Source organism: Rhinolophus sinicus, chromosome 16 (genome assembly GCF_057876585.1).
Source record: "Rhinolophus sinicus isolate RSI-liver-muscle chromosome 16, RSI-T2T, whole genome shotgun sequence".
NCBI lineage: Eukaryota > Metazoa > Chordata > Mammalia > Chiroptera > Rhinolophidae > Rhinolophus > Rhinolophus sinicus.
In genome coordinates, this window is record NC_142516.1 from 65,223,053 (window position 1) to 65,239,492 (window position 16,440).

General features: G+C 39.9%; 1 protein-coding gene across 1 annotated transcript; it reads right to left on the bottom strand.

Moving 5' to 3' along the window:
- Window positions 1–14,144: 14,144 nt before the first annotated feature.
- Window positions 14,145–14,788, bottom strand: LOC141571328 (interferon omega-1). Its single transcript, XM_074331577.2, has one exon. It carries the CDS (start codon window positions 14,786–14,788, stop codon window positions 14,195–14,197), a length of 594 nt encoding a protein of 197 aa, XP_074187678.2. The 3' UTR covers window positions 14,145–14,194.
- Window positions 14,789–16,440: the final 1,652 nt, after the last annotated feature.

Consider the following 16,440-nt stretch of genomic DNA (forward strand, 5'->3'; position numbering starts at 1 on the left):
GAAATTTCTCTCAAAGAAATGTTTCTTTTTTTTTAAGTTTATTGGGGTGACAATTGTTAGTAAAGTTACATAGATTTCAGGTGTACAATTCTGTATTACATCATCTATAAATCACATTGTGTGTTCACCCAGAGTCAGTTCTCTTTCCATCACCATATATTTGATCCCCTTTACCCTCATCTACCACCCCCCTCCCAAAATGTTTCCATAAAATCAGAGAAAATCATTTGGTTCTCAATTACCACATCTCTGAAGTAGATTGTGTCTGTTATATGGAGAGATCTATTTCCAAAATGTGCTTGCTGTTCTCTAAAAAGGAGACTTGTGTCTTCTGCCTCAGCCACATTTAAAGGAAGTTCAGGGCTAGTCAGGAGCTCAGGCTTAGAGTAACAAATGGTCAGCTTAGCTCTCACTGAGAGCCAGCTTTGACTTTCTGAAGGTGATTAGAGTTAGGGAGGGATGTTAGCAGTGGCATTGTAACCCCCTGGCATCTCGGGTTCCTTTAGTTGTATTTCTGAATGTATCTCTATTTTTAAATTCTTGTTAATATAATCCTACCACAAGAATACAACAACAAAACATACAAATGCTCAGAGGCTTTAGAAGGGGGAAAACCAAAGACCATGTCTCAGGACCTAGATTTCATCCTTCCCTCTGCTCCCTCAGTATCTAGAACATGCATGGTCATGGGGTGGAGTAATTGGGGTTGCATAGGCATTATGGGACCAGAAGTTTACCACTCAGCCTCTAGGAACAGTAAAAGACAAGAAACTTCACATATCCCAAAAATGGACTGGACTCTTCAGACCCTAAATTCACATAGGTAAGGAGAATCCCCATGACCTTGAATCTTTTGGTGGGGAATAGCTTCCATTTGCCCCCAGATCTCCCCTCTATTCTTAATGCAGGCTGAGGAGATGAGCACTGCTTCCACCAATTCTAAACTTAGCCTCAATGCAAATGTACAGCTGACCATAAACTCCCATTTCCTCTCCTAATGTAACAGGTTTGAGAACAAAAAACCCAGAATTCCTGGCTCTCTGTGTGCTTAGAAGGGGCAGGGGAAAGAGAGGCAACCCAAGGGGAGGCAGAGCAAATATAAGGGCTTACAAACCTAGGAGTATAGGGAAGACACATGATCAGACTTGGGAAAGAAACCTCCACCTACCTTCAAGTGCCCCTCAGGTCACTTCTAGCCACTGGAAGAGAACTGGGTCCAAAGCTAAGAATGTGAAAATTGGGTCACCTTGCCCCACCTCAAACTCCACAAGACAATCCATCTCTGAAAGGGTTCAGAGATAATATTTTTCTGAAAATAGTGGCTTTGAATGTTAGGAAAACTATCCATCATGGATGAAGAACTGACTGGGCTTTAGGGAAGTTGGGTGTTTGGGGGATCTTGGGGTTAAAGTGGCAAGGTCAGTGAACAAGGTAAGTGCTGCTTAAAGATCTGCCATGTCTGTGGGGTTTATCTAGAAGTAAGCATTGAATCCAACTGTGGGTTCTCCCCGTGGAACACAGCTTGACAGCTTGGACAGAGAAACAGGGGAACTTCACAGTAAAAACAAAACAAACAAAATAAACCCACAACCACAGCCAGGTGATGGAGCTGAACGTCAGCAGTGACAAGTCATGTGTGGGGACAGAGCCCCAGAGAGCAATTTCCAGGCTCTCGGCCTCACATAGAAAGGTACTGGCTCAGGTAGTAGATGGTCATCAGCTGTGACTAGTTGGCCATCGGCTGTTACTGGTTAGCCATTAGCCACTGATATAACTGCCGTGGCTAAGCTAGCAAAGTGTGGTGTAGTGGCATGGTGGAGTGTGGATTGCGGATTGCAGAGAGGATTGCAGCTAGCAAGTGAGGTTGGTTGGCAGAGACAAGTGGATAGTGGGTTGTGGATCGTGTGGCTCCTGCCTCCTGTGTCTCCAACCCAGCCGCCAGCGATACTATAGTGGTATGACTCCCCTATCTATGGCTCCATGGGTGTTCCTTTTTGGCCTCACTATATCCTGCATTCTTATGTGGGGAGCGGGACTAGAGACCCCTCCTGACACCCTGCATGACATCATGTCAATAAAATGTACCCTCAATACAGTATAAATAAAATGGCACTTTATAAGTGGTCTTCTCAAAAACCTGTAACCCCACCATAATCATCAGAATACCATCAGACAAATCCCAATTGCAGGACAGTCTGATGTACCTGACCAGCATTCCTCACAACTGTCAAGCACATGGAAAACAAGGGAATTCTGAGAGACTGCCCCATCCCAGAGGAGACTAAGGAGTTTTGACAACTACATGAAATGTGGGATTCTGGTAAAGATCATGGAAGAGAAAAAGAACAGTAGGTAAAACCTAAGAGAACCTGAATAAAGTGTAGACTCCATGCAATAATTATCAATATAGGTTCATTAATTGTGACAAATATCCCTTACTAAATATAAGATGTTAATAATACGGAAAAACAGGGATGGGTGATATGAAAACCCTATTTTGAGCATACGAGAACCCTCCTCCTGGTGCAGCCTCCTCCTCGTGGAATCAGAATGTGCAAGCTGCTAAACAGAGGCCCAGAGGAGCTCCTAGAATCTTTACCACCTCGTTGAGTACAGACAGTGGTCAGGGTTCCCTCTATTCACTGTTTCTGAGCTGGGCTGGGCAGTCTTGACCTTCAGTGAGTAGGGCTTCGCAGGTAGAGAGGGTGGAGGCGTGGCCACCTTCACGCTCTCACTCCTTGTGCTCATAAGACCCAGCTGTTTGAAGACCCATGATCTATCACAGCTGCAAGAGAACCAGCGTAAGGGCCTAGCATCCCAGTGCCACCTCTCCAGTCACGCTGCTCAGGGACCTGCCTGTGTTGGGCAAGCCTGTGGGTTGTGCCCCTCTGCTGCCACCTCAGCATCCCTCCACACCAGCCCTCCTTCCTGCTGGGTTCTCTAGTACTTTTGAACATATAACAATAACTTCTGGATCTGATTGGGATATGGCTACCGAGATTTTTCATGGTAAGGTGAGAATGTGGAGCCAAATCATAGTTTTTGCCCACAGAACATAAAAGATATGAAGGAAACAAATTCACATTGCTAAATGAAAGAAGCCAATTTGAAAAGGCAACAAACTATATGATTCCAATTATATGACATTCTGGAAATGGCAAAACTATGGAAGCAGTGTCGTGCGGGAGACCCTGCTCGCTGCGCCATTTGTTGTGCGGGAGACCCTGCTCGCTGCGCCATTTGTCGTGCGCGGAGGCCTTCTCGCCGCGCCATCTTTCAGGCGGGGCGGCCTGCGGGGTCTCTGCTCCCGCTCCCCACACAAGAACGCAGGATATGGTGAGGCCGAAAAGGAACACCCACAGAGCCACAGGTAGGGGAGCCATACCACCATGGTCTCACTGGAGGCTGGGCCCACCGGATGCCGACCTGCCGTCCGCTTTTCCGCCAACCAACCGACCGACGACTCTTCTCCACTCTCTCCTCTGTTCCTCTCTCTCGGCTCTCCTCTTCGCTCTCCTCGGCCCTGCTCGGCTCTGCTCGGCAACCCTTCGTAGCCGCAGCAGTTATACCAGCGGCCAATCGGCTAACCGGCCACAGCCGATGGCCATTCACCCACAGCCGACGGCCATTCACCACCCGAGCCAGCACCCTTCCACATGAGGCCGAGAGCCTGTAAACTACTTTCTGGGGCTCTGTCCCCACAAGCAGTAAAAAGATCAATGGTTGCTACGTGTTAGGCGGATGAACAGGTGGAGCACAGAGGATTTTTTGGGGCAGTGATACAATGATAGATACATGTCACTATACATTTGTACAAACCCGTAAAATACACACCAACTGTGAACCTAAATGTAAACTATGGGCTCTGGGTGATGATAACGTGTAAATGTTGGTTTTTCAGTTGAAACAAATGTTAATTCTGGTGGAAGATGTTGATAATGGGGAAAGCTATGAGTAAACAGGGGTATGTAGTATGTAGGAAATTGCTATATCTTCTCACTTGCTGTGAACCTAAAACTGATCTAAAAAATAAAGTATTTTTTAAATATACAAAGTATAAGGAAAAGAGCTTCTTCTTTATATTAGAGTCCCTTCTTTCCAAGAAAGAAGCTTCTTTTTTATTAGTTTCAGGTGTACAAAACAATGTAATAGACATTTACACCCCTCACAAAGTAATAACTCTCCCTATCTACTACCCCTGACATCTTATATAGCTGTTACAATACCATTGACTGTACCATTCCCTATACTGAACTCCACATCCCGTGAATTATATATATATAATGTATAGCGCAGCTTCAGATGTATAGCGCAGTGGTTAGAAAGAACCTTTTTTAAAACTTGAGATAAATCTGCAAGATGGACATGCATAGAGCAGGAGAAGCCAGGTCTCTAGACTTGGTCGCTGTTTGTGTTCATTTTGGCCAGTAGGTGGCACTCTTCCTGTATAACTTTTTTAATAGTCCACGGAGTAAAATGGGTCCTATTTTCTATTTCCTTTTTGCTACAGCTACTGTTACATCATTGCAGCAGGGACATTCCCTCTTCCCAAACATATTCACAGGGAGGGGGGAAATGCCTCTCATGAGAGTTTCTGAAAAACCTAGAAATTTCACTCAACTTTTGCTTTCAATTGGTGGCTTTGTACGCTTAAGGGGAAATTGACAGCCAGAAACCTTAATGGAAAAGGAAGCAGCTGTATGAATGGGCAGTTTCAGTTTAATGAGGAGTGAATGAGGAGAGCTCGCTGGGGATTTCTACACTTGGGAGGAAGGAAAAGATATGCCAGTGAGGGAGGAAGTGTGCCAGGTATCAGAATCAACAAATGAATACTATACACAGATATGGATATATATTTATATATATATATATATATATATATATATATATATATATATATATGTGTGTGTGTATACATACATACACACACATATATACATATATACATACATATATAATAAAATGTATATTTTATGGTATATAGAGTATATACATTTTATAGTACATATGTATGTATATATTATTATGTATATAATTACACAAAATTGATGAGCCACTTTATCCCAATTCTGTTTTTCAGAATGTCAGGGTTTTGCAGTCAGTTACAGAGAGAGGGATGGGAGAATTCACTATTCTCATACAGGTCTACACGGAGAAAAAAATAGCCACAATGTGGTAAGCCCTCACTCAGTGGAAGATACTCTGCTAAGTGCTTTTAAATGTTCCAGTCTGTTTAATTACAACGACTCTAGGATTGTTTCCACCTTACCTTACATTTGAAAACACTGAGATTCAGGAAGTTAAGTGAATTCCTCAGTATCACACATATGTCCTGACAGAATCTAAATTCAATGCAGAATCTTATATCACATGTTATAAATAATAACTTTTATCTTGTGAAATTCTCAAACTCTTTTCTTTTTCAGTACTTTTTGAAGATCATTCTTCCTTCGTTGTCTCCTAATTGTGCTGACCACTCCCTCTCTGTGCCTTTTGTAGGCTCTCCTTTTCACCTCAAAACTTGAACATCTTCATAAGCTGTAGGTCACCTTCTCATAAGTAATGACATGTATTACCATACGCCAATTTCCAAAAATGCAATAAACAAGTGCAATTTTTTTGTGTGCCTTTTTATTGGTGAGTTCAGTCCATTTACATTTAGGGTGATTATTGATATATGAGGATTTCTTATCATTCTGTCTTTAGTTGTCTGGTAAGACTGTGTCTCCATTGTTTCTTTGCCTTTTTGTTGTTGTCTATTATTTTTGTGTGGTGGTATTCTATAATTTTCCCCTCTGTTTCTTCTTTTATTACAGTATATATTTCAGTTCTGGATTTTTTTTTCAGTGGTTATCATTAAGTTTATGTAAAAGAAAGTTTGATATTTAGAGTATTCCATTTTCTTCAGCATGCTTACTTGCTCCATTCCAATCTTCCGGTTCAGGCCTTTACTCTTCCCCTTTTTATGTTTTGGTTGCCACAAATTGTCCCTGTTGATGGTGGTCGAATAGCTTCCTTTAGTATTTCTTGTAGTGCAGGTCGTGTGTTAGAAAATTCCCTCAGCTTCTGTATGTCTGGAAAAGACTTTATTCCTCCTTCATATCTAAAGGATATCTTTGCTGGCTATATTATTCTTGGCTCATGATTTCTCTCTTACAATAGTTTGAATATTTGATTCCACTCCCTCCTGGCTTGTACAGTTCAAGTGCAAATTAATATCTCCAGGATGTACATTATTGGAGATCCCAGATCTACATATGCACGTACCAGTGGAATTCTGTCTTTAGATGTTTCACAGACACTTTACAGAGTATGTCTTCTTTCTTTTTCTTCCTGACATCTGTGGATAAAAAAGGGGTTTATGTAATAAAACTGACAAGCTCAGGTGGGTCATATGGTAGGCCTGACAAGCTCAGTGACCAAAAGTAACCACACAGGATGGTCTGATCATAAATTTCGAACAGGGCAGATGGTTGCAGGTAGTCACATGCCAGTGCTATAGCTTCCTTAGTTAGAAAAGGACAATCCTTACCTTAAGTGAGGCCTGTCCATTGTTCTTATGCATCCAGGATAACATACCTTTGAAACGTGAGAGTATTTTTCTTTTCCAGGCCCTTCAAAGGTACAATTGCAGGCACCAGAGCACAAGACCACAGAACCCCTCATTGTTATCGTGTTCCCCACATACCAGGTTTATAACTGTAAATGTTAATTATGAACTATCCTGTACCCACCAATGTAAAAGTCGTATGTGTTTCTCCATTTTGCTTTTTATCCGGTCCTAGAGATTTCCACGCTTTGCTTTCTCCCACCTCCTTAATCTACCACCAATAGATTTCATATAAACTTCCTTACGTTTTTTCCTTTGATTCTAAATGCATATAAGGAACTGCAAAACGGCCATTTTCCAGAGCATTTTCAAATCGGTTGAGATTTGGCTTCCAGGCATATCCTCAAAACTTTGGCTCAAATAAACTCTTATAAAACTTTTCTATAGGCTGGACACTCTTTCTTCAACACATCATTCATTCAAGCTTCTGGTGAGAATTCCTTGTCCTTTACCTCTCATTGTCACATGAAACATAATTGAAATTCGTTAAGCAGGATTACTGTTTTTATATCTCTTTCTCTTCCAAGTTAAAGCTCTAAGAGGATAAGTTTTGCATTTGCTTTTTTCATCTCTATATCCTCAGAATTATCACATAATCTGGCATAGAAATATACAGTTTTAAAACATAACTGACTGTGGAAAAGGAATGAGTGAGTTGAATTCATCCTCCATTTTTCAATATGGGTTCCAAATTCAGGTTATTTACTTTTTCCAGAATAAACAAATCCACAGTGTCTCTGGGGGAAATTTTCATAAACAAGAAAATCTTTGATAAAAGATAAAGGTAAACAGTTTTTTGTTATACTTGAATATATGAAGATGAGCTTGATACTATATGAACAGAACTATTTTAAATACACAGTATGATGTAGATAAAGTAGATAAATGAATACATTAGAGCCTTTGGCATATTAATTATAGTTAGTAAGTCCCTGATCTGATAATTTCAAAATCTCTGCCTACCTGAGTCTAGTTCTGGTGCTTGTTCTGTTTCTTCAAACTGTGCTTTTTACCTTTTAGTATGTCTTGAAAAATATTGTTGAAAGCTGACCATGATGTACTGGGTAAATGGAAATGAAGTCCATTGGTTTTTTGTGTGAAGTTTTGCATTTACCTCGCTAAAAGTTGGGTTGTGTTTACTGCTTGCTGTAGCTACTGGTGTCAGAGTCTAAAATTTCCTCTTGTGGCCTTGCTTTTTTCTCAAACCCTGTAGTCTTTGGTTTCCTTAGAGACTCGTTCTTAAATAAAGTCTGATTCTTGCAGCTCTTTTCAGTTGCAATCCCCTGTTATTATACAGGAACCCTACTGATATGGTGGTAGGTATGGGGGAGGGGAGGTGTTCTATAATCCTATACATTACTCTGTCTTTTAGTGAGACTATATTCCTGGGATATGGCCTTCACGAGTGCTTCTCGGCCTTTTTCTTTTCTTTTTTTTTTTTTTTTTTTACCACCTTATTAGGTGAGACAGGAAGTCTGGAGGGGGTTGGAGTTAGACATTTCCCTTCCCCCAGGTGGGAGAGGCTCTGTTAAAATAGTTTCCTTTGTGGGCAAGTCTCTGTTAAGGAGAACAGAATGCTCAGAACAGAACATTCCTGAATGATTACTTTTTCCCCACCTCTGCTGGAAAAACCGGGAGATATTTCACTGATCCTCAAAGTGAGAACCTGATGGGTTCCTGGAGGTAAAACTCAACAAAAATGTGGGATTCCTCTAAATCTGGGTCCCTGGAGTTTTTCACTTTCAAACTCATCTACGGAATCTGCAAAAGTCCTACAATTACAGATTAAATGTTCCTACCAATACTAGCTCCAGCCACCAGCTTTTGTTCCAGCTCAGCTGTGGTTCTCTGCATTCCTCTTCCTCTCCAGTTATCAGGGCAGTGCTTAGGGACCTCAGTTCTTGATGGATCTAGGCAGAGTTGTTGTTTTTCAACTCATTCTGCTTTTGTTGTTGTTGTTGTTGTTGTGAAGTCGGGAATGACAACTTCCAAGATCGTTACGTGTTGAATGAGAAACCAGAAGTTCCCCAGTATATGAATATGTACACAACATCAGTATAACTATCCCTTAAGGAATGATGCCCCTAGAGATATTCATCTTAACAGAAGACAATTTTAACAATTTTGAACAATTTAACTCACTGCATCTGTGACTAAAGCAGAAATAAGAGTTCTTAAAATGACAACGTGTGGGCAATGTAACTTAATCTGTTAGGTAAAGACAATCATTTCAATAACTGTATTAATTAAAGAATCATTTCCAGGTTCCCTTCCTTCATCTTTCTTGCGAATTTGATGATGAAGAGAATGATCAGAGGATTTCCATTCTGACAAATTCCTAGAGGCACATTTACTCTATTTCTTCTCTTTCAGGTAGAGATGGAGTACCTGGAAGTACCTCTTGATGGCCAGTGTAAGGCCTTCCAGTTTCCTTCTTCTCATTTTAGCATTAAACCTAACTAATATTAATTTCTAATATTAACAAGTATTAATTTTTAAAATAATTAATATTCAATTAAAATCAATTGATTATTGTGTTTATAGTACTTTCCCTACAAAAATCAAAGACACAAGAAAACAGAAACTGCATTTGTTAGGTTCACTGCCATATCCAGAGGGCAATGTAAACTCTGGCTTAGAGGAAGTCTATTTTTGCTTATAACACAAATATAATAACAATAATGGGTAAATAAATTGTACCACCCACTCTTAAATCAGGTTGCACATTTAGGTTTGGCTTTTTTTTTTTTCAATAATAAATACAAGATGATTTCTATAGTAAAAATTCAATGAACAAAGCAAAATAATAAATTGATTAAATATAAAGGATATAAGTACTTTGCCATATTAACCACAATGTAAAGGTGCACATAATATTTATCTGAACAAAAATAATTTAAACCTTATAAATAATTTAATAAATAAATATTTACATAGATAAATAGACCATCAGCATGGTCATATGTCTGAGACTACTGTCCTCAGAGTGAAACACAATATTAGTTAATATTCTTGAAACATTTGACAAATTTGATTGAATTCAGGTCATGATTATAGCAGAAATGAGAGTCCTTGAAATGACAGAACATGAGGAAGTGTGATATTACTACTCAGTGGGATTCATTTAGTATTTCTGTAAGATAGACACCTACTTTTACATTTGTTGGGTATGATGGATTAGAATTTTTGATAGATGTTGCTAAACTAATCACCAATAATGTTCAAAAGTTTTACACTTCTACCAACTCTGTACAAGTGTGCACTCTTACCCAACTATCACCAAGCAATCCTTTTGTTGTTGTTTACCAGCTTTCTCATTTGAAATTCCATTTCTTTGCAAAATCCGTGATCACAAGGAAGGCTGATTATTTGGCACATGTATAATATCTACTCGGTTATGCCTGATTCTGTAAATTACCTCTTTATATTCTTCTGCCCAGATTTTCATTGGATTATTAAACTTTTTTGAGCTCTTTTCTCTATTGAAAATGTTCATACTCTATTATATGTTATAAGTTCTTTTAACCTCATGTGATTTACATCTTATGAATTTTTCCTGGACAGACTTTGAAAATTAATGTGTTAATATGTGTAGTTCTCTTCCTTTATGGTCTTTAAATCTCAATTTCTCCCATCTTTACATCTGTTAACCAAACAGGCTGATTTAGCTTCTTTCATTGTACTTATTTTAAAGGAAAGGAAACGAAGCCACAGAGAGATTAAATAACTTTTCCAAGGTCATGGCCTGAAATCGAACCCAGACCTTCTGACTCCAGAGCTTTTACCAATTCTGGGAATATTACTACCAACAAGAACCAGAGAGATTGCTAAGAATCTGAGCATCCTTTCTCCCAGGACAGTCTTAATAAATAAATAATAAATTTTTTCTCCCCAACTGCCATTTGTCCCAGTAATAACAGGCTCCATGCCCTTATGAAAGACATTTTACAGCACAATTAATTTGGTCATCACTTTCCTTATACCTGTTACAAACCAGTTTTGTCATCCTGAGGATGTTTCTTTCTAAGTTTGGCCATCAGTGTTTTCTAAAAATTGAACTTGGGTGGTATATACATGTGGTGTTACATCAAGTGTTTATTTTCCGTCTTTATAGAATTTCCCATCTCAGGTTCTGATTGCCTTCTCCAATAGCCAGCCAACCTGCAGCTTGCCTCAAAATATACCTGGAGGTAGAGAACCATAAATATAACAGGCCAATCAACACATTTGTAACTTAAATGTAACAAACTTGACATCTTCTATTTAATCTGCAATCAAGAGCCCTGATGTACTAGAATTTGCGGAGTTTCTTACATTTCAAATTATTGAGCTGCTGCTGGCACTCACAAATTTTTCATAGTTCGCGATACTGTCTTTATGGAGAAAAAGAGCATCATGAGACTGGTGCTGTCTCCTAGTGGAATCAGAACTTAAAAGCACGTAAACACCTGCACAATAAGCTCCTGGATTCTCTACCAGCTTGTGTGGTATACACACGGGGGCCATGTTGGTGCTGCAGCTACCTCTATTTACTGCACTTCCGTGCCTGGCTGAACAGGGGTGCCTTGACCTCAGCAGAGGGCATGGCAGGTGGGTAGGGTCCAGGCGTGGCCATGTACAAACTGCTCATGTTCGGGCTGCTCCTGCAGCCCCCAAAAATCAGCTGCCTCTCAGTGAAACTACACTGAGATCCCCTGCATAAGCTCATGGTCACCATAGCACGACCCTATCTCCCCTCATTCTCTTCCCCAGGTGACCACATGTGTGTCAGGCAGCTACAGTCCAGAGCCTGGGCAGGTCCTGTGCATGGCGGGCTAGCAGCTCAGAGCAGCGGCAGCTTATTCACCCCCAGCTCTGCTTTGCCAGCCCCACTTCTCCGTTCTCCAATACTTTAGAACATACACATTAATAACTTCTAGATATTAAACAGGGCTTGACTACAGAGATTTTCAGGTCGAGGTGAAAGTAGAGAACTACCTAGAAGTTATCACATTAAATATAATAATATAACAAAATGAACAAAAGGTAAAATTATGCATATATATGTATGCCAGCTGGCCCAATGGATAGGTCAATGCCAAATCCTATATTGTGAGGTATGGATGACACCTAAAGTCTCCTATTATAGCTTGCTGTCAACATTTTTAAAATTTGAATTTATACAATCACTAAACTCCCCCTTGCTCCATGGTTGGTTTTGTTTTGACCAATGTGATGTTTCCTGCACATTACTTAAAAATTGTTCTTTACCTTAGGTTTTGGGAGAAAAATTGACTGATTCAGTTTCATTCATTTTTATTAGATGTCCCATTCTTTGTAATAAATAACCACTTGGGGTTCCACAAGTGTTTATGATTTGCATGAAACCAGTGCTCTCACCTGAGAACAATTCTAAAGTTAAACAGGGCATAATGCAAGCAATAATACTAAAAATAAAAAGGAATTCTTCCACACCCAATAGTTCTTAGCTACTTCACCTATAAATGAGTTTAAAAGTATCTGTAGTAAAACAACTATAACAATGATTAAAGTTTAGTAATCACTTTAATAAAGCAAACAATCTCAAAAATAGTTATATTATCAGAATTAGTTAGATTTAGAGTGAAGATGTATCTGTCAATAAGGAAAGAATTAACAATCAGTATAACATTCTAGGAAATTTGGCACTCTAACAGGAAGCAATTTAGATTATCATCTCACACCATAGATTTTTAAAACTGCCAATGGAATAGCGAATTTAGTGTAAAAATGGATTAATAAGAAAGGGATCTCAATATGTATAAAATCAAAAGAGGAATATGACTAGGAAGAGGCTTGGTCCTACATCCTAAGGAGCGCTTGGAGAAATGCACAAGGAACTGTCCAGCTCTTTGTATGCAGGCAAAATTAAAAGCAAGTGTCCATCAAAAGAATATGGCTATAATTTATAGAAAGTATTTATGTCGATCATTAGAAGTTATAAAATTATGAATAATGTAAACAACCAACACAAAAAACTGGAATAAATGAAGTAACAGAAAGCAGAAAATGAATCTTGACTGTAAAATTTGTTGGAAAAAAGGACTGCAAATAAAAGCAAATGGGTTACCATTGAAATTCGCTACAAAGTGATATTAATTAGAACAACGATAAATTATTTTTTAGCCGAATAAGCAATGTATTAAATCAAATACCTAAGAAGGCAATAGTTTAAGTCAAATAAGTCAGCCATTGAAAATGTTCATATATTTTATGCCAATTCATCTATTCTTTGAAAATTACTCTCAGAAAACATGAACGAAAATGTGCACGGGCACGTTAACCCACATTCTCCTCCAGGTACCACCTACTGCACTCCTCCACTTCGCAAACAAGCTTAGGAAGCTAATTTTCTATACACAGTATCTCTAATTCTCGTTCTTGTGTTTCCTTGTCAACCTACTCCCACCTGGTTTCTGTCCTATTAATTCTACGAAAGCAGATCATCCTGAGGTCACCAACGGTGTCTGTTTTCAGGTCCACCGGGATAGTTCTTCTGCACCTGCCCTCCAAGCACCACTCAGTCTTTTAAACACACTCCTTCCCTTCATTAGCGTGTCCCCCCCCTATTCCCTATTTATCCTTCTAGCTTCACTGCCCCTCTACCTCACTGTCCTTTGCAGACTCTCTTCTGCCCAACCCTTAAATGCTGCGGGTCTGCAAGACTAGGTTTAGGTCATCGTCTCATTGTCCACTCGATAAGTGACCGCATGCATTCAGATGCCCTCATTACCAGATACGCAGTAAGGAATCCCAAATTAATACCTCCCCATGGCATTTCTAGACCCATATTCCCAACTGACAATAAGACTTCTGCATGTAAATGTCTCCCAGGCACCTTAGAAAGGGCATCTGTATTATTTGTCCTTTCCAGACTCATTTGTAACTAAACTCCTCGTGTGAGAACATGATTGTCCTTTCCTTCTCTCTGCGGTGTTTAATATAATTGAAATAAAAGAATCATTAGTACCGGTGTTATGTCTCCTTTTCTGTACGACAAAGTTACACCACAACAGGAACTGGATTTACTTTGCTCGCCTGTATTTCTTGACTGCAATTACACAATATATCATTAAGAGACTCAACTTATACATGTAATCTGAATGCAGTGAATGAGCAAATAAATTTTACTACTCATTCCTCAATATCTTTTACAAAACCAGGGTTTGGATTTTGATTTCAAAATAAATAAATTCAAGAAGTTTTCTTTGATGAGAATTTAATAAATAAAACAAATTGCAAAGTTAATAACATAGAAGAGTAAACGTGGCTTTTAAATTATAATACAATGTAAACATGTATATGTAATTACATGTGATTTTAAATATAAATATCATAGATACTAGAAGAACTGGAATAAATAAATAAACAAACAGGCATAATGCAGTCACCTCATAGGGACCGATGACACCGGAGCTGAATTTTTTAACATATTGTTGCTTAATGCTCTGACAAAAGAACTGCTGAATTAAATACAATCAATGCTGTGACTGAAGCAGAAAGAAGAGCCCTTTGAAATGACCAAACACATGTGCAAGGATGATGTGGCACAGTCACCGGTGAGAATCAGTTCAAGGTGAGCCCCGGTAGGTCTCCATCCTTCTTTCTTAACCCTTCTTGCAAGCTTGTTGATGAAGAGAAGGAACTCATGATTTCCTCTCTGACAACCTCCCAGGCACAGTCACTGTATTTCTTCTGTTTCAGGTAGAGACGAATGCCCAAGAAGTACCTCTTCACGGCCAGTGTAGGGTCCTTCCCAGAGGCAGATTCTGCCTGTCCCACGTCCTGCACCAAACAGGGTTCCAGGTCTTCCAGCTGCCGATGGAGACCAGTGAGGAGCTGGTGCAGCAGGGTCGTGTTCCAGGCAGCAGAGGACTGCTCTGTGAGGAAGACTCTGGAGGTCTGCACGAGCATCTCGTAAAGGACAGAGATGGCCTGGGTCCTCTGGACCTGGCTGCCATTCACCGCCTGCTGGGGGAATCTGAACTCTTTTCTGTCATCCAGACACAAGGAAGGGGAGATTCTCCTCATTTGTTCCAGGAGCACGAGGTTCTCCCTGCTGACCAAATCGTGGTTCAGAGTCAGATTGCAGCCCAGAGACCCACCATGACCATGGCTGAACACCACAAGGGCCGAAAGAAGAGAGAGCATGAGGGCCATCTAGAAATGTGGGTGCTGCTGGCCTGGCTCAGCTGAGCGTCGGATGAACCTTGGCCTCTAGGTCCTCTGATGACATTCTTTCTGAGCATCACCATTAAATAGGGAACACAATCATTTTCATTTTCTAAACATTTCCTTGCACATTCACTTGCCTTTTTTGTTTTCATTCATGTCTTCTCCATGTGGTCTAACAAGATATCAGTCTACACTATTAATTTTGCAGTGGAAATTTAGGCTTCCCAGTAAACTTCAAATGTGCCAATCAAAATAGATATTGATCAATCAAATGAGAAATATTTTTGTCCAAAAGTCAGAACTCTATGTAGGCATATACTACTCGATCACATGCACATACTCATGTACATTTTTAATATATAAATACTGCTTTCTCAGCGTTAGAAACAAAATATGGCCTTGAATCTGGACAACATTTTTACCTCCTTACTTTATTTACAGAGGGAGTCAGGCTCCCTCAGCCCCGTAGATTTGTGTATTTTGTTAGGTACTTACCAAACCGTGTATAGGAAATAAGCTCTTCAGCACCCAGGACTGGGATTTGTTTTCTATTTTCTTCACAGCCGAGGCTGGTGATCATTAGTAAGTTTCTGGGATGTTTCTCTTCCTGCTAGGACACATTCCTGCAGGTCCATGTGGTTACACTTCACTGGGGCCACAAGGTCACGACTAACAGAGACATTGCCCTTTCTTTCCACCATTTTGTAATGGGTATATAGGGCTCCTCAGGTCGTGCCAATACTTGCAGCATGAATCCCAGTTCTTTTCTGGTGCATGTAGGTTGGCAATTCTAATACCAAGACAATTTTGTTTTCCCAGCAGCACCTCACTCATAAGGGAGGTATCACCTCTAGAAACCCTTTCCCTCTAAAGGGACAGAGTGTCCCTAACCTAAACTCTCCTGACTCACTCCCTAAGGGCAGGCTGACCACATCCTGAGGATTTTAGGATTCCCCTGCTGTGGAGAGATTGTGTCTTTGTTGGCAAAATAACGAATTTTCTAGCATCCTGGCCCATCCCACTGGATGTGTATTGAGGACCCTAGTTCTCATTGGTGACCTCCTCCTGACCTATGTCCCCAGGTATCAAGAGTGAAACCAGACCTCAGTGCTGATACCAAAGTTTATTTTTTCTAGTAAGTGGAAAAACCAGTTATCCAATTGTAATCATTTCACCCTTAGTAGGCAAATAATTTTTATATTTCCAGTATGACTTTTAGTGTTCGATTCTTTTACTTTGATTATTGGACACCCATTATGTTCAAAATTTGTGAGCTGCGCCCAGGAGAATGGATGATGACAACTCTCAGTAGAAACTTATGGCCAGAAACTAGTGAACTTCAATTGTTCATTCAGTCTGCATATTTCAGTTGGGCTTCTTTGTTCATCCTTCTTTGTCTCATGTGAGGAGGGCAATGAGCCCAGGCTATTATGTCGAGGAGACAAAGCTTTCTTTCCTTTACTTATCCGTGCTATTTCATTTTAAATTCAAAAGACAACAATAACAAGAATCTTAGTATCTTATTTTTTTTGCATAGCGGTTTATAGGGTATAGTCTGTCTCGCTCCTCTGGCATAATTTCTGTTTCATCCTGTGGTTAATACAAACAAAGGAAAGTAAAAGAAGGGCAATGGGGCT